Source organism: Leptidea sinapis, chromosome 6 (genome assembly GCF_905404315.1).
Source record: "Leptidea sinapis chromosome 6, ilLepSina1.1, whole genome shotgun sequence".
NCBI lineage: Eukaryota > Metazoa > Arthropoda > Insecta > Lepidoptera > Pieridae > Leptidea > Leptidea sinapis.
The window spans coordinates 13,879,928-13,906,841 of record NC_066270.1 but is presented as its reverse complement, the minus strand read 5'-3'; the positions used below and the strand labels follow the sequence as shown (position 1 = coordinate 13,906,841).

At 35.5% G+C, this 26,914-nt stretch overlaps 2 protein-coding genes across 5 annotated transcripts in view; both read left to right on the top strand.

Annotated features, from left to right (window-relative positions):
• LOC126964995 (angiotensin-converting enzyme-like) overlaps window positions 1-6,473 on the top strand; it is a 65,286-nt gene extending 58,813 nt beyond the window's left edge. For all 3 annotated transcript variants that reach the window (XM_050808388.1, XM_050808387.1, XM_050808389.1), the window contains exons 8-12: window positions 34-161; window positions 1,581-1,795; window positions 3,373-3,513; window positions 5,246-5,421; window positions 6,317-6,473. In XM_050808388.1, the coding sequence (XP_050664345.1) occupies window positions 34-161; window positions 1,581-1,795; window positions 3,373-3,513; window positions 5,246-5,421; window positions 6,317-6,390 (734 nt within the window). In that variant the 3' untranslated portion in view covers window positions 6,391-6,473. The remainder of the gene's footprint in view (window positions 1-33; window positions 162-1,580; window positions 1,796-3,372; window positions 3,514-5,245; window positions 5,422-6,316) is intronic.
• Window positions 6,474-8,989: 2,516 nt separating this feature from the next.
• Window positions 8,990-26,066, top strand: LOC126964998 (angiotensin-converting enzyme-like). Of its 2 annotated transcripts, XM_050808393.1 has the most exons (13): window positions 8,990-9,152; window positions 17,198-17,419; window positions 18,645-18,900; window positions 19,214-19,357; window positions 20,189-20,377; window positions 20,477-20,574; window positions 21,271-21,443; window positions 21,770-21,894; window positions 22,703-22,830; window positions 23,513-23,727; window positions 24,016-24,156; window positions 24,292-24,467; window positions 25,936-26,066. In XM_050808393.1, the coding sequence occupies exons 2-13, from the start codon at window positions 17,198-17,200 to the stop codon at window positions 26,010-26,012; spliced, it is 1,944 nt and encodes a 647-aa protein (XP_050664350.1). In that variant the 5' UTR covers window positions 8,990-9,152; the 3' UTR covers window positions 26,013-26,066. The 2 variants fall into 2 exon arrangements, with proteins under 2 accessions (XP_050664350.1, XP_050664351.1); XM_050808394.1 differs by lacking the exons at window positions 8,990-9,152; window positions 25,936-26,066 and adding an exon at window positions 12,103-12,188 and having other exon boundaries at window positions 24,292-24,475.
• The last annotated feature ends 848 nt before the right edge of the window (window positions 26,067-26,914 follow it).

Below are 26,914 nucleotides of genomic sequence, written 5' to 3'. Positions count from 1 at the left end.
TATTTTTTGTAAAGCTTTACTTTATAATTACAGGTTTCCATGAGGCGGTGGGCGATACAATCGCACTGTCAGTTTCTTCACCCAAACATCTGCGTCGTGTGGGACTTACAAATGGAGACGCTGAAGATGAACAAACTGAAATCAATCAGCTTTATAAAATGGTAATAAAGAGTAAAGGGCTAACAGGCTTCCAAATAAATTTAACTTATTAGAAATTTCATTGAGATCTTTATTTATAACAATAAGGGACGAGACGAGCAGGAAGTTCAGCTGATGGTGATCCGATCACAGTTGGAATTTTCAACAATCCTGAGCGGCACTACACTGAATTGGGCAGGGCGCATCAATTCCCATCAGCTTAACGTCCTGCCCGTCTCGTACCTTTTTGTCATAAAAAAAGAATCAGATTCCGCTGAACTCTCAGGTAAACGACCGATTACTGAACCCAACTTGACAAGTGTTTCGACTATACAAGAGGCATCCTAAGGAAATATTGAATCGCCGAACTCTGGAACGAGAGACTCTTGACTCATTCTAATAATTTCTAAAATAATGCCTAATTTCAATAAACATACCATCTTTTGTTACTTACATCGTATCGACCAAGAACATCGCTTTAGGATGGTGTAAACACGTCAGTATTGGGTCGTACGAGAATAAGTGTTTTCTGTAATAAGGAAGATAACAACTAGGCATACAGTAACCAGTATCCCGTATTTATGAATGATACGGGACTCTAAACTGGTACTCTCGGGTTCCGTCCGAGCGCTCTTACCAACTGAGCCAACTGTTTGAGTCACGCTTGAATAAGTAAGTAAGTCTGGGTATGTCTTGTTCAACTCTCAGGTTGTGACTCCATCTACAGGATCTATTTTACAGTTTATAACCTTCTCAACCCCAATAATTATTGTTTATTAGGAAATTGATCTGAGATGTCGCTCTTTCAAATCTAAACAATTTGTTATTTTTAAAGTGCTCCCCTCAGTTCAGGGATTAATAATTATACAAATTGTAACAAAATTTTATGAACGATGCGGGATTTACGCTCTACGATTTAAGACCAATGCGTGACTCGAATGGTTGGCTCAGTTCGTAAAAGCGTTTGGACGGAACCCGAGTGCGCGGTTTTTGAGTCCCGCATTGTTCATACATTTTGGTTACAAATGTAAATAGGTAGAACCAAGTCAATATTGGATCGTACGAGAATAAGTGTTCTCTGTTATAAAGAAGATAAAAACCAAACAAGTTAGGATATCATCCCCACCATCTGGATGTGTCCTCCACAGTGCGGTTTTCAAGGAGCTTTCTTCCACGTACTACAAAGCTGTGGAATAAACTTCCTTGTGCGGTGTTTCCGGGACGATACGACATGGGTACCTTCAAATAAAGCGCGTACACCTTCCTTCAAGGCCGGCAACGCTCCTGTGATTCCTCTGGTCTTCCAAGAGAATGTGGGCGGCGGTGATCACTTAACACCAGGCAAATCGTACGCTCGTTTGTTCTCGTTTTCCATAAACAAAAACATACATTTGATATAAATAAATTAACAGATATTTGTAAATTTATGTATTTTCTTTCAGGGTATCGACAAAATAGTATTCCTTCCATTTGCGTACACACTAGATTTGTTCCGCTATGGTGTGTTCCGGGGGACCACAACACCAGATGACTACAACTGCCACTACTGGCGGCTGCGAGAACTACTCCAGGGTGTGGAGCCTCCGGTAGACAGAACCGAGGAAGACTTTGATGCGGCTGCTAAGTATCATGTATCTGCTGATGTGGAATATGCGCGGTTAGCTAAAGTTATTTTATTATATACATCGTCCCAAACATATACTGGATAAAGACCGCCAATTGTCAGCATTGTTTTTTTTTATATAAGAGGGGGCTCGGGCAAGAGGCTCATGAGTGAGGCAGCCGTCCATTGACATCGCGGGATGGGAGTGGTGAGGCAACCGCCCATGGACATACGCAACAACAGGTGTTTAGAGATGCGTTGCTGGCCTTTAAGATCCCACCTTATTTATGCATGGTCCCATCAATGGTCTTTTCTTTTCCTTTCTTTTAATTTTTTTTATGGAATAGGAGGACAAACGAGCGTACGGGTCACCTGGTGGTAAGTGATCACCACCGCCCACATTCTCTTGCTACACCAGAGGAATCTCAAGAGTGTCGCCGGCCTTTAAGGAAGGTGTACGCGCTTTTTTTGAAGGTACCCATGTCGTATCGTCCCGGAAACACCGCACAAGGAAGCTTATTCCACAGCTTAGTAGTACGAGGAAGAAAGCTCCTTGTAAACCGCACTGTGGAGGACCGTCACACATCCAGATGGTGGGGATGATATCCTAATTTGTGACGTGTCGTGCGAAGGTGGAATTTTTGAATTTTCTTGAAGGTCCCTTACGACCGTTCCCAATATTCAGTCTATCTCTTACTTGAGATAAAAATCGTAACTATCGTTGACTTTTGTGTCCCAATACACTTATCGACGGTAACTCACCTTATCCGTACACGCTGTCTGTCAATGGGATGACGTATAGCTTACCAGCGATAGAAGTTTGTATGGAAATTTCAATTCACGCGTCCTAACATATGGCGATAAGAACGACTTATCGGGTATATTGGGACAGTTTCAGATTATTGACTGCTCATTACTGACAGTAGAAGGTAATAATTTATCTCTATCTGTAGATAATATATTGTCAACGGCCTTAAATCGTATATGTTCAGTAAAACAGCAGCCAGTAATTGATTCCACTATTATATTCTTTACTTATATATATACTAATGTAGAAAACGAAAAATTAAATATACATAAGTTCCTAAACACGATAATGTTTGCACTTCACTGCTTCATGGAAAAATAGCTAGCCACAAAGGTAAATGAGACTTAACATTTTATGTCTCAAGGTGACTCAAGGTTTTTCAAGAATCCTGAGCAGCACTGCATTGTAATGGGCCAGGGCGTATCAATTAGCATCAGCTGAACATCCTGCTCGTTTCGTCCCTTATTTTCATATAAAAAAAAGTTTTGATGACACACTTTATAACAAAATACGTATTCTGTCGCCTGTAGTAGGGGCCTTTGAAATCAGCCACTCACATTCTCAAGGGTTCGAATCCCGGTAGGTGCAAGCATTTATATGATGAATATGGATGTTTGTTTCCGAGTCATGGATGTTTAAATGTATTTATGTATGTTTATATGAATTTATGTATGTTTAAGTAAGTATTATATTAAATATATCATTGTCTTTTACCCATAACACAGGCTATATATATGCTAAACTTGGGGCAAGATAATTTGTGTAAAAAGCGTGTCAATATTATATTATATTATTATTATTATGTTGAGATAATTTATTGCAGATACTACGTGTCCTTTATCATCCAGTTCCAGTTCCATCGCGCCCTGTGCCAACTAGCTGGTGAATATATACCAGAAGATCTAACGAAGAAACTGGTCGATTGCGACATTTACCAGAGTATAGCTGCTGGGAACGCGTTATCGTAAGAATTTCCATTTATTCAAAGTCAAATAAACTTTATTCATTTAGGCTTAAACTAAGTGGTTTTGAATCATCACTATAAATATTTCTTTTAAATTACTGAATCTACCATATGTTCGGGGAAAGTTGAGCTTTTTTTCAATCAAATAGAGTATTTTACTATGGATGTAATATAGTAAACAAATTAGTTTGTATGTAGATGAAATTGTTTTAAATATGAAATAGTTCATAAAAAGTAATAGAGAATAAACTGTATAAATATAAATTATCGTATACTGGATGCATCAACCTTTAGAGATTGAATTCGTTGTTTGTATAAAGAAGCTTCGTGAACATGATGGTCGTGGTTACTGTCATAACTATTATCGCATCTAACAAATAAATACAACTTAATACAGCTTATTTTATAAAATAGATTCTTCATAGGCAGAACTTCAAAGCAGACGTGAACGAAAATCGTAATAGATTTTTCACTTAGTACGTAAGCATTCGATTTGCAGAGAAAACATTCATTTTTCTTAGAGAGGTGACAATTTCTTAGAGTATTTGAAAAACAGCCCATATAGATCCGTAGATTACCCAGGACAGAACGTACTGGCAAAGATTGATTAGTAGAGCCAACCCCCTATTAAAATGGGATAGAGAAAGGATAAAGAAGAAGAGAGAGGATTGTTTGAGTTAGAGAAGTGATATAAATACATTTTTTTCTGGAGGAAAAATATGAATATAAGCCTTGCGATTACTATGATAAAGCTACTAGGGTATTTTTTCTCGCGTAGCGGGTTCGATTCACGGTTCAATCAGGCAATTATCTAAAAATCTATGAATGCAGTTTAAATTGTTTTTTAAATTAAAGTAAAGTCTTCATTCGGTAAAATGTTACATCTACAATATGAAAGGTACTTCCCCTCCTGGTGGCATAGCCGTGTAAATAAATCAGTTTTTTTTTCATTCTATTATTATCATGATATTTGAATAAGCCAGTGGCTCGTGTCATAATGCCTTTTTGGACTGATTTAGATTAATAATTAAAATTTTGAAGGCGGATGCGTATTCTCTTTTAGTCTATAAAAACGTTACCTTACCACTAGGTATTGCGGTGCTCAGCTCATAGTGCTCCAAGTAATATGTCTAGTTTTGACTATAAACTCCGGGGTATAAAGTAGTCATAACATAACACTTAAGTTATTAATTATATTGAGGCGGTTATGCCAATGCCAATCTAATCGTGCGCGTTCGCGTCGGCAGGAGTTTCTAGCGAAGACTGATAATAAGATACATAACGCCTTTGAGGGTAAATGTATACACTTTTATAATAAAGTCCCAGCCACTGTTCAGGCATTATCTATAAATAAATTTAAATGTTTTATAAAAAAAATGGCTCATAAAATCCTATTACTCCAGAGCTGAATATCTAAGTGATCGGACAGCCTGGGACTAGATTATGATTATTTTATAGCGATAGAAATGATATTGAAAAGAGCTCATAAAAAAGAATGCTGGGAGAGTTTCTTACGCCGCCTCTTCTCTCTCAGAGCGCCATTAGAAATGACATCAAAAAGAATTCTAAAATAATATATTTTGAGAAAATAAATGCCTTTTATTCGTTTTTTAATACAGCTGACGTGAAGTATTTACCATGGTTTCATAAAACCACATTTTTATAAGAGGGTAGTAATTATTGTCCCAATTACGTATTAGTTTAAGTCCTTAAAACATGCGGTTACTTACAGAAACATGTTGAAAATGGGTTCATCACGGCCGTGGCCAGACGCAATGGAAGCCTTGACTGGTCAGCGGGACATGAGAGCTGACGGTCTACTCGAATACTTCCGGCCGCTCCTCGAGTGGCTTCAGACTGAGAATCAGCGCACAGGAGAATATATTGGATGGGAGCCTAGTAAAATACGTATGTTTATTATGATATTTAAATGAAATTCAACTTAAAAATATTTTCATTCAGGTTAATATACAGCCTATGTCAATCACAATTAATATTGCTTTCTATTTTTAATAGATTTTTCAAAATCAGTTCAGTAGATCCATAGAAAGATACAACCTACAATACAAACATAATTTAACTCTATAAGTATACTAACTGATGCCCGCGAATTCATCCGCGTAGATAAAGGGTTTTTAAAAATAATAAACAAGTTTGGAATTGAAGATTATCTCATGTCCTAATTCAGGTCCGGTTCCCGTTTTCGCTCCCATTCCCAACATATTATATGTATTTGATTTCGAGGAAGATTGCTATGGCAAAACAAACCTACTGTTGGCATAGTTATAGCTTATGAGCTAGACGTGACAGACATAGACGTGAATTTAAATTTTTCACAAATTCCCCGGGAACCGTGTAATTTTCTGGGATAAAGTGTAGCCTTCCCAAGCTCTAGACTATCGCTGTACCAAATTTCATCAAAATTGAAAAAGCAAACTTCACTGTGGGAAGCTCCTTTGCACAGAATGCCGGCTAGATTATGGGCACCACAACGCGCCTATTTCTGCCGTGAAGCAGTAATGTGTAAGCATTATTGGGTTTCGTTCTGAAGGGCGCCGGAGCTAGTGAAACTACTGGGCAAAAGAGACTTACCATCTTATGTCTCAAGGTGACGAGCGAGTGCTGCTTAGTATCTAGGGTCCTTGAAGAATCCTCAACGGCATACATTCTAATGGGCTGGGCGTATAAATTATCATCAGCTGAACTTCCTGCTTGTCTCATTCCTTATTATCATAAAAAAAACTTACATTAAAATTCATAGTATTAATAGGGATAAATATAGAATATGATTGTTTTTTTACAGAATATTGTACAGCCGAACAACAGGCAGCCTTAGATTCGAAACAAGCTAAGTCTGAAGACATAAAGGACACATGACGATCAACTGTACTTAACTATTATACTTTAATTATAAAATAATTTAGGACATCAGTATTGATATTATAAAAATAAATTCAAAATGTTGTTTTATTTGTAGATATTGCTATAGTTATTGTGTTTATATTAAAAATCTGCCCATAAATTGAACTTTCGTCGGATATTCATTTTTTATTAAGGGTGGCGTTCACCAAAACGAAGATAATCGTCGATTTTAAAACTGACCGATTATTGATTATGATATTGGTTAAACATGGACGGTCTTAGAAATAATCTTGGCATAAAGTTATACCTGAGAATAATCTAAGAATATGCATAATATTGACTATATCTCTGCCAACAGTGTCCATACAATGATAATATTTAAGTTTTCCGAATATCAGGCCGCCTTACAAATAAATGCGGGAAACTTAATATGTCCATTGTCTATTTGTAAACATTTTGCATATTCTTTGTTTGTTCTCAGGTATAACTTTATAGCAAGATTATTTCTAGGGCCGGAAGGGTTTTGAGGGCCTGAGATAAGAGAAAAATATCACATATTTTTTATCCCAATATTTATCCAATTTATCAGATTTATTATTAATATTCAATTATAAATTAACACGCCTTTTAATCCTCTACAAAACTACTTTATTTTAAATAAAAACATGGCGCATACGAAGGCACAGGATACCGGCTAGATTATGGGTGCCACAACAACGCCCACTTCTGAAGCGAAGCAGTAATGTGTAAACATTACTGTGTTTCGGTCTGAAGGGCGCCGTAGCTAGTGAAATTACTGGGCAAACGAGAGATAACATCTTAGGTCTCAAGGTGACGAGCGCAATTCTAGTGCCGCTCAGAATTTTTGGGTTTTTCAAGAATCCTGAGCGGCACTGCATTGTAATGGCAGGGCGTATCAATTACCATCAGCTCAACGTGCCGCTCGTCTCGTCTAATTTTAATAAAAAAAGACAAAAAAGATATTTACTTACTCGGGGCAGCGCGATCTAATAGCCTAAGCACATGGTCGAATTTGGTGCGACCGAACCTTCGGACGGTCCGGTGGGCGCCTCCCACCAAATGATCCGCCGTCATGCTCGGAACGTTCCAGGCGGTAATACGTAGGTCACATTAAAATATCTGATAACTTAAAAAAAATAACATGTTATAACCAAAATATTATGTTTATTGCTTTTCAAAATACTCTCCTTTACATGTTGAACACTCTTTCACGCGATTGAAACATTTGTTAAAACAGGAAGACCACAGATCTGAAGGCATGTTTTATACGTGCTGATTGAACGCTATCACTGCCTCTTCGGAATTGGTAAAAGTGAATCCTTTCATCAAATCTTTGATTTTGGGGAAAATACGGAAATCACAGGGTGCTAGGTCAGATGGGTGATGAGTTGTACTTTATAGGAAGCTAAAAATGACTTAGTTTTGTTGGCCGTATGTGGAGAAGCGTTGTCATGATGTTGAAGAACGCGGCTTTTTGGTCGTCTTTTGCGAACTTTTTTTAACACCCTGAGTAAACAAATGGTAGAATACCACTCGGCATTAACACTCTTTTGATCTTCAAGTGAAATTGTGCAGATGGGACCCGTAGCTGAGAAAAAAAATGCGGTCATTCTTTTACCAACGTTTCTCGCCTGCTACACTTGTGTTGGCCTGTTCTGGTTTTTGAAACATTCATTCACAAGCTTGCTGTTTTTTTTTCGGGTTCAAAACAATTAATCCACGTTTCGCCTTCTACGACAATGTCATAAACAGCATTAGAATGTCCGTGGTCGTACTTCATTAGCATCTGTGAGCACCATTCCACGAGAGCCCGCTTCTGCTCCTCTGTCAGTTCATGAGGGATCCAATGACAATAAAGTTTCCGAACTTTCAATTCTTCGTGTAAAATTTTCTGAATTTGGCTTATACTAATCCCCTCGAATTATCTCATAAGTAATCCGCGGGTTTTCGTCAATTAGCCGCTAAACAGTAGCCACATTATTTTCGTTGACGGTAGTTGAAATTCGTCATGTAAAGAAACCTAACCTCTATCAAATTCAGCAAACCATCGCCTCACGGTGATCAAACAAGGTGTTTCTCTCCAAAACGCATTTTGAAGACGAGCGGCACAATCTTGCGGAGAAAGAGAACTTTTAAAATCAAAAAAATCAACGCTCTAAAATCTTTTCGACTTAATTCCATTTTCGTGCGGCTCGTAGAACTTTGATGTGTGATAAAAAACAATTGACAAATGATTTCCCGCCAATGGTTTTTTTTTCTAAAAAGGTTGCAACGTTTCAAAATATATAACATTCGAAATTTAAATAGTTCTGATTAGCTAGAAGTGCAAAATTTTTAGTGTACCCCAGGTAATATTATCAGTAATAAAATTGTGTGTGGCATACCGCATACCATCGAATATGTGCCGGTACCGGACCGCGTCCGATGGTTCGACCGGACCAAATCCGAACATGTGTTTAGGATATAAGTATTTTAATATAACGTACACTAACTTAACAGTGCGGTTTACTTAACCTTTAAGTCTAGGTGCTATTTTTAGTTATCGTCCTGTTTTTATGATCTTACAACTATGTAACCAAACAGGTATTCGTAATAAATTGTTGGTTGTATGTCACGGATGCAGGTGTGATATCATTGTATTGATAACGTGAAATATAAACTGTGAAATATTGATAATAACAAGAGTGGATAAGCAAGATCAGATCTAGATATCTCATATCGCTGGTTATTCTTACAAGGTGTGCGTGATAATTTGGGTGAGTTTAAATTTTTTATGGGATAAATTATGTCCTCTTAATATAATATTGCTTAAAAAAACTCGCAGTATATAAATATATATATATTTATATACTGCGAGTTTTTATATATATATTTATGCTTTCAAGCATTTGAAGAATACCATTAAATATTTTAATTTCTTCATTAGGAATAGTATTTATATATTAATAGTACCTATTATTTAAATTTATAAATAGTAGAGATAGAGTTTTGGCAGTCGGAACTTTTCTATTGAAAATTGCTGAGGGGGTGTCCATAAATTAAGTGAGGTGTTGCCCCTCCCCCATCCCCCAAACTCACATGAGATTTTTGAAAATGTGGGTTTCTTACGTAAACGCGTTGGATTGTTATTGTAAATAGAAAAAAAATTGCTTCGTGCGACTTACGACTTGTTAAAACTAGTAATCAATATTGCTGAGAGTTATAAGTGTAATAAAAATTTAACAATAGAATACTTAAATCGTAACTACTGTGATTAAAAAAAGAATATCTACTCTAATTCAGTCCATGGAGAATCATGCGCGGGCTCAAGAGAGACTATTGTAACGTGTCCGTATGATTAAATGGATCAAAATAGTATTGTTTTTTTTTTGTTTCAATCAGAAAAAAATTGTGTGATATTTGCCGAGACCCCCTCACTCCAACGTAAGATTAGATGAGATTTGACTGGACCCCTCCCCCCCTTAAGCATCTCACGTAATTTATGGACGCCCCCTAATTACTAACCTTGTATTTGATTGTAACAGATAAAGTCGGTACTAATTAACCTATTACCGTTTAGTTATAAAAATATATTTTAGCTGATTATTAAATGGAAAGCTTCATTATCAACCAGTATAACAATAGCACATGGATTGTTTTTTTTTTATATTTTCAATGAGAAACATTGTTACCAAAATAATTGCAATAATATAACGTATCGCATCAATTTTGTGGCTACACAAAACGTTATTGGGCTGCGATAAACTCCAGCGTTCACGGCCTACGGGTTCGAGCAATAACTGTCTAGAAAGACCTGTTTGCTGCGCTCAGTGAGGGAGCTGGAGGTCTATTTGCATAAACACTCGAGAAATCCTAATGATGGAAGTTTTGAGAGAAGTGCCTTGTGCCATACACGATCAAAGGCCTTCGCTATATCCAGACTATTTGCCAGGCCTTCTCCCTTGCTTTTCCCACTTCTAAAACCTATTAGTCGCTGCATACAACACCCTTGGGCCTGGGACTCCCCTATTCTTTTAACGTCCGGGGAAGCACAGGGCAAATGATTGATAATACATAAAATATGCTTTTTGTTTTTTTTTAAACACGAAGCGAAGCGAGGGCAGGTTGCTTGTATATACCTAAATATATCTAGTATTTATGTTCTTCGGAAACGATGTAAACTCTGTTAAAAATAAGAATAATAATACATCTTCTTACGTGATAGTAACTGATACGCCCTGTTCATACAGTGCAGCTTAGTGGAAAATCCAGAGTTTGAGAGGCATCGCAAATGCGCTCGTCACTTTGAGACATAAGAAGTTAAGTCTCCTTAAGAGAGCCCTTCCCGATCAACCTTTCGTCTATTAACGACTAGAAAGAGAAAGCGATAACATAGAGTGCAGAAATTCCATAAAACTTCTTCCAGGAAATACGTGTTTTTTAGTTATCCTTACAAATTTGTGAAATAAATGTTTATCACATAGAATCTCCATTACATGCGTGAGGTTTATATTGCAATGTTTTCCTTACTTCTACAAATTATTAGTACATTATGAACAGCCAAAGTTCAGGTAAAATTTGTGCAAAAACCCGATGTTAGGAGGGTTGTACTGGATTTGTTTCTTGAAATTTGTATTTTCTGCTTTGATAGAAGCCTAGCCTTTCCGTACCGGCAAACTCTGATCGCGCGGTATGCCCCAGATCGGCGTGATTTTGGCGCTCGCGCAGCGTTACATCAATGCGTATTATTTTACGTATACCAATAGATTTCTTATAATTAGGATGATTTGAGTGAATGTATCTGAAAGCTATTGAAACAAGCTATAGGACCATGCAAAATAAACTATCTTATAAACAAAATAAGGGTCAGATCTTGGTGAGGGAATAGTGTGCCGTATGGCACTCTCGGTTTTGGTGTATCTGAAAAATTTTGTGCCATGGGACACTGCCGATTTTGGAACGCTATAATATGCAAGATACCTATCTATATTTTTTAAGAAACGAAATTTAAAACGCCATAAGGACGTGTAAGCATTTGTTTGAAAAATATGATGGGTTGGCCGCTTTGAACCCAGTATATTCTGCTACGACGCGCTATAAACCGAAACATAATCATACACATTTTTTTATGAAAATAAGGGACGAGACGAGCAGGACGTTCAGCTGATTGCTATTGATACGCCCTGCCCATTACAATGCAGTGCCCTCAAGATGATTGAAAAACCCAAAAATTCTGAGCGGCACTACAACTGTTCTCGTCACCTTGAGACATAAGATGTTAAATCTCATTTGCCCAGTAATTTCACAAGCTACGCACCCTTCAGATCCACAGGAACACATTACTGCTTCACGGCGAAAATAGGCACCGTTGTGATACTCATAATCTAGCTGGCATCCGGTGCAAAGGAGTCTCCCACTTCTGCTTGATGGCAGAAATGAAGCTGATATTGTACCGAGACAGTTAAGATACAGTGCAAAAAATTTGGTATAATTTTGAGCATCAGTATAACAGTGTTAATACTTCACTTGAAATCACAGTCCAAAAGATATTTGTATTGTTTGTTTTTGAGATTGCTACCACGACACTGTCATCGAGATTCGTTTCGGCAGTAATTGTCACGGAAGAAACAAAGGTTTCAAACACAAAACCGTGACGTATGACGGATAAGACAACATACTAATTAGTTTACATTTTACAAATTTCATACAGTGTTTGTATACTGATGGTGCCTGTAAAGAGTGTTTCTCGTCGCAAGTTAAGAAGTAAAATGCCATGTGGCTACTGTTCAGATACAAGCAAAAAAGTTATTTATGTAAGTGCCATTAAAGTACAATATTGTGTGACCATACTTATGTTTTTGAAGTGAAACTTCTTAATTGACGTATGAGAGAAATTTCATATGAATATCGTCACGACTTACGGTTACGCGCCATTTTGTTTTTTATCAATGTTCAGTACAGTGACATAAAGAATAATAATATTTGTTTGAAAGTGATAAAATGGTATATGAGATAATATTTACAAAATGACTTATTGTAAATATTATCTGGTTGAAGTTTTTATGAAGATTTTCACAAGTACATTACTGAGTGTGAAGAGACATTTTAATCATGTTTATCTAATTTATTGACACAATCTCAATGATTTTTATTTTAACGACATTTTATCCGATCGCGGTAGAAATAAAGCACAAGGTACCCCCCCCCCCCCCGCACCACTAAATTTATGATTATTTTTAGTGCAATTTGAATTAAAAATGAAAAATATAAGTTATTGTAAAACTAAGCATAGTTCCCTTTTAAATTACAAACATCTTTTTTAAATATTCTTGACATATTGAAATGAATATTGTTTAGCTAAATAAAAAGAAAAAAAACTATTGAAATTAATTTATTGAAAACTAGCTGACCCAGAAAACGTTGTATTGCCGATATTAATAATTTTCGGAGGAGTTTAACTATTAGATAATAACCATTTCTTATCGAACGCAGTAAAACATATTATTGTGTTTTGAACCGAACACACTTAGCTAATATAATTTATCTGTAACGTATAATTTTAGACAGCAAAATTGTTATTTTTAAACGGATTTAAAAACATGCATTAATGGATTAAACTGGTACTAATAATGCAGGCGTATAGAAACCAAAGTCACCGACACAGCCGAAATGATTATGAAACTGAAGTGGCAGTGGGCAGGGCACATAGTTCGACGGACAGACGGCCGTTGGGGCAGTAAAGTACTCGAATGGCGACCACGTACCGGAAGACGAAGTGTTGGTAGGCCCCCCACAAGATGGACCGACTATCTGGTCAAGATCGCCGGTCCAGGCAGTGGACCTCTTCCGGCTAAAATGATGATGATGATAGAAAAGAAACTACTAATATATAAATGTTTTACCCATTACTTGCTGGATACTGGTGCGCTTCGCTTCACTAATATTTAAGATTTATTTTGTTAAATTTGTAAAAAGTATATTATGTACTGCCGATGCTAGTACAAAAACACCACACGAAGTCTCTAAAAATCTGTTCTTGTAATGAAAAAATGTCAAAGCAGAACTGTCAAACTGTGCGTCAAAAAGTTATCTCATATAATTATTTAAACCGAAATAAAATCGAAAATACAAAATACTACGGGTTAAGAATCGAAATAAAAACTATTCTTAAGATTAAGCTGCACACAGAATGCAAAATTTGATTAAAATCGGTTCAGTAGTTTAGGAGCTAATTGCGGACAAACAACGTGAAACTGAATAAATAATACAATAAATTTTACGTAGGCAAAGTAGTAACAGAATAGCAACTATGAGAGATTTTTGGGAAAATTTTGAGGATTTTTGCAAACAATTTTTAGGACACGTTGCGTGGATTAATATAATATATTAGTATCAATCCCTACTATGCGATATTATATACAATAAGTTTTGTGATAAGCGCCATCTTGTGTCAATAATATGACACAACTACAGCATATTGTTAACGCTTGTAAGCTCTAAGTAAAAATTATTTGTGTTAGTTCCTGATGCTTACAACTACCACTGTTGCAATGTTCCTTACGGTAGTTTCATTCGTAGTATGGGAGCTGTCTCTTTGTTTATACGTTAGTATCAATCCCTACCCTGTGCTCTTGTATTCAATTTATCAATATAATAGGGCTTTAGTAAAAGAAAGTTGTTTATGTCCGTTTCCCATAACAAATGCTTTCAAACATCATGGGCAATATTGTTTTGTTTTGTATGAAAGTGGAACGAGAATCTTACTTTTACATATTCACTTGGGTCAGCCTGCTTAAACAATAGCAAATCGAAAAACGGACTATTAGCAGTGATAATGAAATGGGGGAAATTTAAGGGAAAGTGAATGTAATAAAAGCAAAATATTTCCTCAAATCCATTTGTTGTGAGCCTTCTTGAGTGTTAATATCGCTAAGATTCATCTTCAATCAATTCGACTCGTATCTCGCCTCTTCACGAGGCATCATCAGGAGATGTTGACACGCCAAATTCTGGCGTGAGACTCAGTCAACTAATATGGATTCCCGAAAAATAGCGCCGAATTTCGTAAAATTCTCATTAATTAGTGTCGTACAGTATCAATAGTATCATTGAAAAAGTCGTGTATGGAAAGCCCGTTACCACAAAAATAATTATAATTTCTTAACAATAATTTTTTTCAAAAAACATTTATTTTGTACATTTTTCGAGATCATATGGTAGAAGCATAATATTTTTTTAAATAACAATATGGGATGAGACGAGAAAGACTTAAATGCTAACCACTCGACTATATAAGTCGTCAGAATTAAAAAGATACGCACTGCCATTGAGTTTTCAGAATTTTTATAATTACTAAAGAAGCAGTAAGTAATGTGGAAGCATTACTGTGTTTCGGTCTGAAGGGCGCCGTAGCTAGTGAATTTACTGGGCAAATGAGACCTAACATCTTACGTCTCAAGGTGACAAGCGCAGTTGTAGTGCCATTCAGATTTTTTTTTGGTTTTTCAAGAATCCTGAGCGGCACTGCATTGTAATGGGCAGGGCGTATCAATAACCATCAGCTGAACGTCCTACACGTCTTGTCGCTTATTATCATTAAAAAAAAGTCTCCGTTACACTGCATGCTCTATGATGCCACGTAGTTACCTTCAATAACTGTTCTATTAAGCTAAGTCTGCCTTGACATGGCTGTTAGTTTTTCCTTAACGTTGCTGCACTTATATTTAAAGGCTTTGTATCTGGCAACCGATATAGAACGTCTTAATGTTTTAAAGTGCTCTTCGTAGTGGTAATATAAATTTACTTTTTAATATCGAGGTTAGTTTTGAAAGTTTTATATTATGTCTATCTATTTTATCTATTATATATTGTATTAAATCATTTATACGTCTAGATAGACTATGAAGAATTGGCGAACAGACTTAGTTAAATTAAGCGCGTAGCATACGCGGTTAAAAAGATTAGACAATTTACTGACATAGATACGGTGCGACTTGTATACTTTAGTTACTTCCATAGTATTATGTCCTATGGCATATTGCTGTGGGGCAACGCGACCGATATTAATACAATAATTGTGCTGCAGAAGAGGGCTATTCGCGCTATTTATAACCTAGGCCCTAAGGAATCATTGAGAGCAAAATTCAAAGAAATTAACATCTTGACTGTTGCTTCTCAATATATTCTTGATAATGTAATGTATGTTCATAGGCACATAAGTGAATTTGCCAGAAACTTTCATAGCCATAATGTTAACAAGAGGAACAGACATAAGCTTATAATGGCCACTACTCGACTAAGTCTAGTTAGCAAGTCTTTTTTGGGGCGATGTATATGCTTTTACAACAGGATCCCCGAAAATGTTCAAAACAAAAGTATTACGTTATTCAAAAGAATTGTTAAGAAACGTTTGTGTGGTAAAGGTTACTAAAACATAAATGACTTTCTTAATAATACCACAGATTGGGAATGGAGCGACCGCCCTCTGGATATTTCTGAATGGGTGGTAGTTTTTTGACTTTCAATAAGTGATTTCACATCCTATTTTGAATAAAAATATTTGAATTTGAATATGACAGCTGTGAAAACGTGGAAAAATTGATTTCAGAACTAACCTTATTTTGAACAATTGACGCACACTAACACAAAGTGTCAAACAAATCGCGAGTGTAAGACGTAGCTTGTCACGCACACTAAATGATTATCTTTTATCGATTATCTAACAGCAAGAGGCTATCTAGACGTATAAATTATCTATAAATATTAATATTATTGAAACAAAACAAATTTTATAGCTTTATTTAGGCTAGAGGTCCCGGGTTCGAATCCCGGTAGGTGCAAGCATTTATATGATGAATATAGATGTTTGTTTCCGAGTCATGGATGTTTAAATGTATTTATGTATGTTTATATGAATATATGTATATGTTTAAGTAAGTATATTGTATTAAATATATCATTGTCTTATAACCCATAACACAGGCTATATATGCTTAACTTGGGGCAAGATAATTTGTGTAAAAAGTGTGTCAATATAGTAAATAATATAATAACCTTCCTACTACTAAGAAAAGTACTAAGAATAAAATAAAAATATTTTGAAAATAAATTAATTTACAATAATATTTTGGTAATAAATTCCTCCTAAATTATTTTTTAAAGTAAAAACTTCTTTAGCAGTATTGGGCACTTTTTGTTAGGGGAAAATCTTATGAATTCGCGTCACCGACATGCTCATGACGCACACGCGATAAATAAATAATTAAAAGAATAAATATGTATATATAATATATATAAAAATATTAATCGATTGGATTTAGTGAAAAGTTCAATATGTTTTGTGCATTATTGAAATAGTGTTTTTCTTTGATTAATATATTGTTGAAAATAAGTTTCAAAAACAAATTGAAATTAATAATTTAATTGTTGTTATACATTATGAAATTTCATATTTTAATTGTAAAAGTTCTACAACTGCTAATTTATATTACGAAGTGTCTAGACGTCCGGATTAAATTATTTAGTCGTCCGATTATCGGATGAATAACATTAAATTAATCGTCCGCTATAATTTTTTGAACATCTCCCTTCTGTGGATTTTTATTTACTTATTTCATGACTATGGATGCTAGGTCCTAAAGTGCTTTTTTTTTAATTGTATGATTCCTTTTTATGTATTAAAAACTTATCATAACACTTTTGTCTGACTTTTTAATTGCCTATTCAAATGTATGTTCTGTTATTTAACAAAACCACTTTCCGCAAAAATAGCAACAGTTTTTTATATCTTAGCTTTGTGGTATATACGTCAATTCTATTGCAGATGATGTTGAAAATCCTCGGAGAGTTAGCCCTGTTGGGGGCTATTGCTTCGGTGTTTGTTGTGGCTGCACAGGGTAGGGCCCAGGAGAGAGCTGCTGAAGAATCATCAGGTCGAGAATACATGCGGAAGTTAGATGAAATTATGGGTAATGCTAAAAACAAACTTGCATTGGCATCGTGGGATTATGAGTCTAATATAACAGATTTTAATGAAAAGCGCCTGGTATGTAGATTGATAATTAATAGATAATTTAGTTTTATAATCTATTCTATACTTCCTACTGTTGAAGAATTTTTGTGTGGAAGAATTACCACAAATTTGCCAGTAACGTGATACTACTAAAACAAACTACCAAGCTTTGAGTATGTGTTTCCTAAGTATAACGGTAAAGATCGGTGATAAGATTACACTAGGTTTTATTTTCTTATAATATCCGAAAGAAATGATAAACATGCAGTTTGACTATAAATACACTAGTGGATTGGACAGACGTTGTCCTGTACACATGTCTTAAATTTGAAACATCGGTCCAGCCGTTAGGAAGAGTTCACTGACATACACATGAGCAGGAGAATTATATTATATGGACGGAATTGAGAATATAAACCAATCTCAAATTCACTTGAACACACGACAAAATCATCAAAATCAGTCCAGCCGTTTAGGAGGTAGTTCAATTGTGGATCTAAACCATTCTCGAATCCACCTGAAGACACACACCAATCTCAAATTCACTGGAACACAAATAAATCATCGAAATCGGTAAAGCTGTTTAGGAAGAGTTCAATTACAATAGACGCACAATATATATATATTAAGATACACTAATAAAAGTACTAAATTATTAAATATAGGTACTTAATGATTGCTTTATCAGTAAAATGACATGAATAACCTTAAAAAATCAAATAGCAGCTAAAATAACCTTTTAAAAAAAGGAAACTAGAACTTTTCTACTAATCCCATATTAAATGTTTGGATGTGTATAAAAGGCATAAAAGGCATAAAAGGCATTTATTTTCTCAAAATTCCTTTTTGATGTCATTTTTAATATACTAGATACTACTACCGCTTCGGAAACAAACGGCGCTTTGAGAGAAAAGAGAAGGCGCAAGAAACTCTCCCAGTATTCTTTTTTTGCGGTCTTTTTAATAAAAATATATAAAATTGTAGTGTCATTGCTATTGCTATAAAATAATCATAATCTAGTCCCAGGCTGTCGGTCATCACTTAGATATTCAGCTGTGTAGTAGAAGGATTTACGACAGAGATATTTTTTAATAAAACATTTAAATTTATTTATAGCGAGTGCCTGAACAGTGGTTAGGACTTTATTATAAAAGTGTATAAATTTACCCTTAAAGCTATTATGTATTTAAACCTGCAGACTCTAATAAGAAGTTGTTATTAGACATTTTAAATATATCTATTTATATAATGTTTACAGCTCCAAATATCTCTTGAAATAGCCGAAGAACAAAAAGAATATTGGAAAGAAACTATGACATATTTTTGGCATGAATTTGAAGATGAAGATTTGAAAAGAATGTTTAAGAAGTATTCTATATTGGGTACATCTGCTCTTCCCGAAGATTTAAACCAACGGCTCATTCAAGCTATCAACAACATGAAATCCACATACGCGAAAGCAACCATATGTGACTACAAAAATATATCTAAATGTGACTTAACCGTTGAACCAGGTAATGCTTTGGATTTTTGTTAATATGATAAAGAATATACTCGTACCTACCACCAACATCTCCTTTCTCGCACACTAATTCACTTAGTTTTAAATTATCTGAAACATCTCCGTCTGTCTGTCAATCCAAAAATCATTGTCGTACATCGATTGTTTTTTTAAATCATCAATTTTATTTGTACGTTAACTATGCTCATATTATAAAGAAAAATATTTGGTATTTTTCTGGTTCATTAAGCTTGTTTCATTTTATTGATTAATTTATATGTTATATGTTGTTTACAAAATTTTTCATTAATAAATCAAATTTCAAGGTGTTACTGATATTTTTGCCAAAAGTCAAGATCCAGATGAACTAAAACAGGCATGGTTGGAATGGCATAAGTCAGCCGGTGCAGCTTCCAAGAGCTACTTCACCGAATACGTACAAATGTACAACGAAGCTGCCAAACTTAATGGTAATTTAATTAATTAATAGCTACTTATAATCTTATAAGCAATGAGTTTCTTGGCACTCTATCACATTAAATAATTCCGAAGTCATGGTAAATGTAAAAAGGAATAAAACCCTTGATATTCATAAGTGTCATTTCATCAAAGAAGAAGTGGTGACAAGGATTGAGAAAGGAATGCTGAAATGGTATTGGACACGTGGAACGAATGAGTGCAGAAAGAATGACACATCAAATATATAAGGCAAGTGTGTGAGAGCAAGTGGGTCGCGGGAGACCTCGTAGGACATTCGTCGACCAAATTGGGGATGTCTTGTAAAAAGGAAAGGGCCGAAGCAACCGGAACCGGCGAGCATGTATAAAAAAGAGTAATGAATGTAGAGGAAGCGCGTGAGGTTTGTAAGGATAGAAACAAGTAGCATTCGCTCTGCCTACTTCGACGGGAAACAGACGTGAGTGTGCATGTCGTGTGGGTCATTTCCTTGATTGCGATGAATAATATGATTTTTATTGGGGCTGCTCCTTCGACTACCGGAAACATCAAGCGTTGCAAATATGTCTGTCTCAGAGAGTGTTCTTTGAGGAGTTTGGTGTCGAGACTAGTAAAATAGAAATAGTACTATCTTCGCGCCTCAATAAGGCTACTTGAAACCCAAGCACTGGCAGCTATTTCAGTCAACGGATCATTCTATCTATCCAACGCGGAAATGCTGCCAGTTCGTTATAATAGTTTAAGTTTATGTAATCATAGTTTGTAAATTAAGTTATAATATTTGGTTTGTTTGAATAAATTTTATTTTGATTATTTTAATCGTCGTCTTTGAAATTGCATTTTAGGGTTAGAAAATGTCGCCGAGTGGTGGATTGGTGAGTATGAAACAGAAGATATTGAAGATCAATTAGCCGATCTTTGGACTCAAGTGAAGCCTCTGTACGAACAGATTCATGCGTACGTAAGGCGACATTTACGTCTGAAGTATGGCGATGCTGTGTCAGCTAAAGGACCAATACCAGCTCATTTATTGGGTTAGTGAGAAGCTCTTCTTTATTAAAATCAAGAAGATTGGTTGCTTCTGTAGTCAGTTATATTTTTTACAGTGTTTTCATTTTTTTTTCTTTTTTTAGGAAACATTTGGGCCCAAACTTGGAGTAATGTTGAAAAATTCACGTCACCGTCTCCGGATAAGCCCGATGTTGATGTTACGGCGGCGCTCATTGATCAGGTACGCTGACGCTAGAGAAACTAAGACAAATACATCAAAATGTTTGACAATTAACAACAAAAATTCGAACTAAAGAATAAATGGGAACACAGTAAATAATACTTATAATAATAATAATAATACGTATAATTTTTTAAGAAATAAAGGCACGAGACGAGCACGACGTTCAGCTAATGGTATTTGCGCCCTGCTCATTTCAATGCAGTTCTACTCAGAATTCTTGAAAAACCCAAAAATTCTGAGTGGCACTACAATTGCGGTCGTCACCTTGACAAATAAAATATAACGTCCAGGAATTTCACTAGCTACGGCACCCTTTAAATTGAAACACAATAATTCTTATACATTACTACCTCACGACGGACAAAGGCACCGATGTGGTAGCCATAATCTAGCCGTCATCCTGTGCAAATAAGCCTCCCATTGGTAAATGCCCTTAGTCGCCTCTTACGACACCCTTCCATTTTCTTTTTCTGCCCCGGGGGAAGCACAGGGCAAAGTGCCATTGATTACATTACAAACATATTGGCGATCAAACATATTTGTTTGAGGAAAAGAAGAATATAAGACTTCATGGCTACTTGATGTCCAGTGATCAATGCTCCCCTTGCTCTAGCAACACGTTGTTGGCATTTATGGAAAGTACCAACACATTTGTATTTCATATATTTGATCCAATCATTAAAATAATTCCAGAACTATACGCCATTAAAGATATTCCAAACAGCAGACGAGTTCTTCAAGTCACTGAACCTGACTGGGGTTCCAGACCTGTTTTGGGAACGATCAATAATAGAGAAACCAGATGACGGTCGTGATATGGTTTGCCATGCATCAGCATGGGATTTCTTTGATGGCGAAGATTTCAGGTAAATCAAAAAAAGAAAAATAAAAAGAAAATACTTGAGTAGTAAATTCAAAATATTATTTCGATTTTATGATGTTTTACTAAAATTGATATTGGTTTAGTAATTTTATTTTACTGAACAATATAACAATACTTTTATACGATAGTTGTTTTAACCAGGAATCACCGCCGCTTCTGTATGATTCTCATCCTAGAAGATAACTGTTATAATTATTGTAATGTGAGTTTTGATTAAATTTTATGATTAAATCTTGATGACTGATTAAAAACCCATTAACTTTATTTTTTATAAATTTTATATATTTATTTTATTGATTTTAATTTCAGGATAAAGCAGTGCACAACGATAACGAATGCCTTCTTCAAAACCACTCACCATGAACTAGGTCATATACAGTACTACTTGCAATACAAGGATCAACCAATAGTCTATAGAGAGGGAGCTAATCCAGGTGATCCAGAAATCTGATATTTATAGTAAAAAATACGTAATAAACTTTATATCTTAAGAAAAGGAGCTAAGACACTGTCCTCATATTATAAACTTTATTACGTGTTCATTTTGCATTAAGCTGCAGAAGAAGTTATAACCTAGGTCCTAAAGACTGAAGAAGGCTGTTGCCTCTCAATATATTCGATTTTATGTATGTTCTTTGTATTTATGTATGTTGTCTATGATAATATTAGGCATAAAAGTGAATTTGCTAGAAACTACCATAGCCAGAATGTTAACACCAGGAACAAACAAACTTATAATGGCTACTACTTGGCTAACTCTAGTCTTTTGTGTAGACGATGTATATGCTTTCTCAACAAGAACCCGGATAATGTTCAAAACAAATGTATTAAAAAATTCAAAGGAATTAAGAAACGTTTGTGTAGTAAAAAGTACTATAATGACTTTCTCAATGATACCACAGATTGGAAATGGAGCGACCGCCCCCAGGCTATTAAAAATAAATTTTATTGTAAAATATTGCATTGTTATCATATTTTTTGGAAAAAAAGAAGCCCGCTGAGTTTCGTGCGCCCGTTCATTGCTTACTCTTTCGAATGGGTGGTAGGTTTTGAATTTCAATAAGTGATAGCATATCCTATTTTTAATAAATTATTTGAATTTGAATTTAAATATATTGGATCGATTGTTTATCATTATCATTCGTATCAAAATAATCAGTATTACATTATTATCTTAAGATGAATATATAATATATATATAATTATAAGTTGTTAAGACTCTTATTCTGTATATCTCCACAGGTTTTCATGAAGCAGTAGGCGATGTTATAGCTTTGTCAGTGTCAACACCAAAACATTTGAAAGTAATGGGCCTCTTGGAAGATGGTCCAGAAGACAATGAGTCTAACATCAATCAACTGTACAAAATGGTATAATCAGCTACATTTTCTAATAGAGATTTAGATTGAAATAATTTTAAACACACATTATCATGTCAGTGTCTTATATATTTAGGCAATTTATTACACAATTCTCCATTTATCATGGGTCTGATTTCTTTACTTACATCAATCCTTTTACGTAAGCTCTCTTACTCTTCTTACCTAGCCTCTTATCACTCTCGTTCTGATAGTGAAATGATTGCCTAGGTAAACTGTTACCATAACTTCCATCCAAATTCACTGTATAAATCTATATAGTTATTATTATCTCCCTTCATCACATTCTGTACGTGACCAAAGAACCCTTAAAAAATTGCAACCGTCATCTAATATATTTAGTAGCAACCATAAATGCAGCTCCCACTATGTAGATGTTCTCAGATCCTCCCCTATCATTATATCATCAATTATACTTTGCCGATAGAATTTACCTTATCCTCGATCACTAGAGAGACTCACAAAGAGTTACATTTGGCACTTCACGTTGTCAGCATCAATAAATTGATATTTTAATTCAAAGATGGTCCAAATTTTAATATAGTTTTCGAGGGAATAAGATTAGTACTTACTCACCTGTGCCATGCAAGGCCAACACAATAAATAGAAGTTAAATCAAAGTTTCCTTCAACATTTTAGTTTGAAACTTGAATCTCAATAAAATTATTTTTAGGGATTGGACAAAATAGTGTTCCTGCCGTTCGCGTATCTGTTAGACTTATGGCGTTACGGAGTGTTTCGTGGTACAACAACGCCAGAAAACTATAACTGTCACTTCTGGCAGCTGAGAGATGCTATTCAAGGTATAGAGCCCCCTGCACCACGAAGTGAAGATGACTTTGATCCTGCTGCTAAGTACCACGTATCTGCTGATGTTGAATACATGAGGTATTTGTTAAAGAATATTTATCATGCTATTTATTTTACATGATTGATGCTCGGTATGAGTAAAATATATTATGTTTAAGTATGGCAAATATTTGGAAAGAGCGATATATTTTTGGCTGATACTTCAAATATATACCCCAGAAATAAAAGAAAACGTCAGTTTCGTCAAGTTTCGTAGATGAGAATTTTTCATTTCTTGCGATATTTTTTTGCCTCCTGTTATTGATAGAATATACTCAATACTAGAAGTGTGGACACGAGATAAATATTTTGTTTTTATATTTTCAGATATTACATTTCCTACATAGTTCAGTTCCAGTTCCATCGATCGTTGTGTCAACTTGCTGATGAGTACCAGCCCGGTGATTCCACCAAACAGTTATCTAACTGTGATATTTACAAGAGTACTAAAGCAGGAAATGCATTGAAGTAAGTTAATAATAATAATAAATAAAATAAATATAATAAATATACCCTTTTGCCATAGATTTCCGTTAGTAAATTACATCATGCAGATTCTTTAAAAATCTTTGAAATAGTATAATTTAAATTTTTTTTATTCAGGGATATGCTGAAAGTAGGATCGTCTAGACCTTGGCCGGATGCTATGGAAGCGTTGACCGGCCAAAGGAATATGGACGCCAGTGGAGTTATGGAGTACTTCCAGCCTCTGTACGACTGGTTAAAGACTGAGAATGAACGCACAGGAGAATATATTGGATGGGAGCCCAGTACAGTCCGTGAGTAGCCATGAGCACTGGGCGACATGGAAAGTTAAAGAATGGCGATAAACCCTTTTGGGTGCAAAATAGCGAGGCACTTTTATTGATATTTTCCGAATTAAAGGGTGTTAACCGTAATAAGTAACCGGTTTAACAGAAAATCATATCGAGAACTGTTTCGGTTTTGATCTACCTTTAACCGGACTTTAACGGTTTTTGGAAATTTAAGTGTCCAAACCATTTCAGATATCTAATTTTCTTTCATTCATTAGTTCGTAAGCCGTTTCTCATTAATTCTTCCTCTAACATTCAAAGTCTCAAATCAGCATTTCGACACCCACTTTGTGCCCTGGCGGGAACAATTTAGTTTTAGGTTTTGGATTGACTTATGGCGAATATCGTCGCTGCTGTTAGGTTGCTCCCCCCAGAATACAAAGAGAATTCACCAGCTCTAACGGTACCCCCCTGGGGAAGACAGTTACAGTATTTTGCTACCAGTGGGAGATTCCTTTGCACAGGATGCCGGCTAGATTATGTAGTACCACAATGGCGCCTATTTCTGCCATGAAGAAGTAATGTGTAAGCATTACTGTGTTTCGGGCTGAAAGGCACCGTAGCTAGTAAAATTACTGGGCACATGAGACTTTACAGTAGTGCCGCTCAAAACTTTTGGGTTTTTCAAAAATCCTGAACTGTAATGGGCAGCATTGTAATGCCACTGCATTGTAATGGGCAGGGCGTATAAATTACCATCAGCTGAACATCCTGCTCGTCTCGTCCCTTATTTTCATAAAAAAAAAATCCCACAGACATGATCCCCTCAATAATTATTTGTTAAGCTGTATGATGTTTTTGGGGTTGGATTAGAATACGCCTGCTTACGCGCTATAGATCCCAGCCTAAGATTGGAGACGTCAAATGCTTGATGATATTACGGTCATCGAAGTACCTTAGTCGCCTTTTACGACGCCTCGGTAAGAGTGAGGAAGGTCTATTCTATTCCGCTGTATTGTATGCTCGGATTTTTAAGAAAACAGTACAAAAATTGAACAAAAAGAAAACTAATAGGATATCTAGATTCGAACCGGAGACTTCTGCTTTCCGGATCACCCAATCACCCAATCACCCATCTGAGCTATAACAGCCTTGTATATAGTTGTGAAATTTACCTTTGTATTCTAATATTATTGTAGCTGTTTCTCATTTAAACACGGATAAAACTACATTTTTAAAATTGAAACCTAGCTAGATCGATTTCTCGCTCGCGAATCTACCTCTATACTAAATTTCATTTAAATTATTGGAGCCGTTTCTGAGATTCAGATTATATATTTATACACAAAAATTGCTCGTTTAAAGATATAAGATTATCACAAACGTGTCTCAACAAATTCAGTTTTTTCTAAAAACCAGCTTGTTAAACTATATTTTTATATTTAGTAGTATTTCATTAATATACTTTTCAACTTAACATTTACATTTTCAGAATACTGCACACCAGAACAGCTCAACAACTTGAAGGATTCGCCATTGAAGAGTCAACTCAACAAATTCGCAAATTGACTGTTTTCATTATAATTTTTACTTATGTTGCACCAATATTAAATTTTATGTCTACTTTTTATTTTTATTTATTGTGGCTCTGTGATATAATTATTTATTGGAAAAAACTTATAACTTGTCCTCTTGATTTAAACGAACGAGCCGATAGCCCGCGACTTCATTTTTTTTAATGAAAATAAGGGACGAAACGATGAAGACATTCAGCTGATGGTAATTGATACTCCCTGCCCATAACAATGCAGCGCCGCTCAAGATTATTGAAAAACCCAAAAATTCAGAGCGGCTAGTGCCTTGAGACCTAAGATGTCAAGTCTCATTCACCCAGCGATTTCACTAAATACGGTGCCCTACAGACCGAAATACAGTTATGCACCTCACTGCTTCACGGCAGAAATAGGCGCTGTTGTGGTACCCATAACCTAGCCGGTAGGCGGTATTATAGCACGCGTCCCTTGTGACGCATGGACCAGCCATCGTTCCCTTCGCACATATTTGAGAGAAAGAAACGACCAGGAGCCTCCCACTGGTAAAATTCATCCGCGTACACACAGGACTGAGCATGACGTAGTAGCGGCAATTCGAATAAAATTTTAAGCTAATGAACATATTAATTATGTTGTCGCGACACTTTTTGTAACTAATGATGTCTAACAATCTCAACCAGCAATAGCTAACAATCTCAACCAGCAATAGCTAACAATCTCAACCAGCAATAGCTCACAATCTCAACCAGCAATAGCTAACAATCTCAACCAGCAATAGCTAACAATCTCAACCAGCAATAGCTAACAATGTCAACCAGCAATAGCTAACAATGTCAACCAGCAATATCTAACAATCTCAACCAGCAATAGCTAACAATCTCAACCAGCAATAGCTAACAATCTCAACCAGCAATAGCT

Bases quoted from the DNA above. Each gene is read 5' to 3' on its own strand.
- LOC126964998 (XM_050808393.1), top strand. From the start codon at position 17,198: ATGATGTTGAAAATCCTCGGAGAGTTAGCCCTGTTGGGGGCTATTGCT. The intron at 21,444-21,769 runs GTAAATCAAAAA...TTTTAATTTCAG, and splicing joins TTTGATGGCGAAGATTTCAG to GATAAAGCAGTGCACAACGA. The intron at 24,468-25,935 runs GTGAGTAGCCAT...TTACATTTTCAG, and splicing joins ATGGGAGCCCAGTACAGTCC to AATACTGCACACCAGAACAG.